This window comes from Chrysochloris asiatica, unplaced genomic scaffold (genome assembly GCF_000296735.1).
Source record: "Chrysochloris asiatica unplaced genomic scaffold, ChrAsi1.0 scaffold00245, whole genome shotgun sequence".
NCBI classification, from domain to species: domain Eukaryota; kingdom Metazoa; phylum Chordata; class Mammalia; order Afrosoricida; family Chrysochloridae; genus Chrysochloris; species Chrysochloris asiatica.
In genome coordinates, this window is record NW_006408763.1 from 4,196,328 (window position 1) to 4,197,982 (window position 1,655).

The following is a 1,655-nucleotide window of genomic DNA, read 5'->3' on the forward strand; positions in this document are numbered from 1 at the left end:
GAAGAAGCTGGGAAATACCCATTTCTGAGACTTTTTCAGGCTATTGGCTGTAACTGTGGCTCTATTAGCATTATTGGACTCCTAGTGTGATGCTGTAGCATGGGCACTGGACTACGCAAACTACCAGGTGTGTGGTTCAAATCCACCAGAAACTATACAGGATTGCTATGAGTCAGAAACTGACTGGCAACACTTAACAACTCTCTTGGGAGCAGAGCTCCAGTAAATGCATTTTGATAGGAAATGAACAGGATAAGGAGCCTGCAGGAATGAACTCCTCAGCATTTCCATAGAAGGAAAGAAAGGACACTTAACATTCTCTGGATATCTTTAATTTGGAAATCTCAAATTTAACTCTAATTTACCAGAGAGACAATCAGAGAGTACCTGGCTGTTGCATGGCAGGTGGCCTTCCGCTGGGAGCTCTTCCTTGGTAGTCATGTGAGAGATGCTGGGGAGACCCAGTGTGATCTACTTATCACCAGATGTGCAGTGTTGTTTTATTGACTGTAATATTTCCTTTCTGCCTTGTCTTTTAGACTCACCAGAAGAATGGATTTTACAGAGGCTTACTCCAACACATGCTCTGCAGTTGGACTTGCTGCAAGGGAAGGAAATGTCAAAGTTTTAAGGAAACTGCTCAAAAAGGGATGTAGTGTTGATGTTGCTGATAACAGGGGATGGATGCCAATTCACGAAGCAGCTTACCACAACTCTGTAGAGTGTTTGCGGTTGTTAATCCATTCAGGTAAAATAACTTTGAGGGGTGGGAGGCTGGGCCTACAAACTGGACTAATAAAACCTTAAAATAATAGTACCATGATTTACTAATAATCTGTAATTCTAACTGGTGGTGCTTGTTTACAGGTAAGATTGATAAAATTGTCTGCCTTGGATTACATCAGCATGGCGTTACAGTTCAACACCCATAAGTGGTGTCCTTTATACGGACATGCTTTTGCCTGGTCTGCTTTGTTGCTGGAGCTAGGTGATGTGGAAAAGTAATATGCTGTTTTATTTGAAACATTTGCTAGTTACTGGTCATATTTATTATTTCTTTCTTTCCCAAACAAAAGGATCATTGTTGCTGAAATTGAGGGTGTGCTCTGTTTGAATTAGTCTCTCTCTCTCTCTCTCTCTTTTTTTTTTTTTTTGTACCGTTAAGTTTTAAATTTTGGGACTCTTTCCAATTATATAAACTTGTATTTGTAGTATATATTCTTTCCACATTCTTCAGGGTTGCTAATGAAATAATCAGAAAAAAAATCTTTGTTGTTATGGTTAGGAGATTCAGAGACAGGGAGGTATATATGAGCTTTGGGATCAAATAAGATTGGGTTCAAATATTAGTTCCTCTCCTTACTGGTGAATAATTGCAAAAATGGTGCGAGGCATCAAGTATCAATGCTACCCCTCTGTATACAGGGTAGACAGGGACAGGCAACTTAGATATTGGCTAGCGACCCTGTACAGTGTTTGCGAAGCTGTAATTCTTTGTTGTTGTTAGGTGCCATCAAGTAGGTACCAATTCATAGTGACCTTATGCACAGCAGAATGAAACACTGCCCGATCCTGGGTCAACCTCACTACTGTTGCCATGCTTGAGTCCATCAATACTGTCACTTGGCTAATCCATCTCTTTGGGGGTCTTCCTC

General features: G+C 40.6%; 1 protein-coding gene across 1 annotated transcript in view; it reads left to right on the forward strand.

Annotated features, from left to right (window-relative positions):
- ASB3 (ankyrin repeat and SOCS box containing 3) overlaps positions 1-1,655 on the forward strand; it is a 212,851-nt gene that overhangs the window by 137,227 nt on the left and 73,969 nt on the right. Inside the window, exon 2 of the mRNA XM_006873554.1 lies at positions 540-748. Within this exon, the coding sequence (XP_006873616.1) occupies positions 540-748 (209 nt within the window). The remainder of the gene's footprint in view (positions 1-539; positions 749-1,655) is intronic.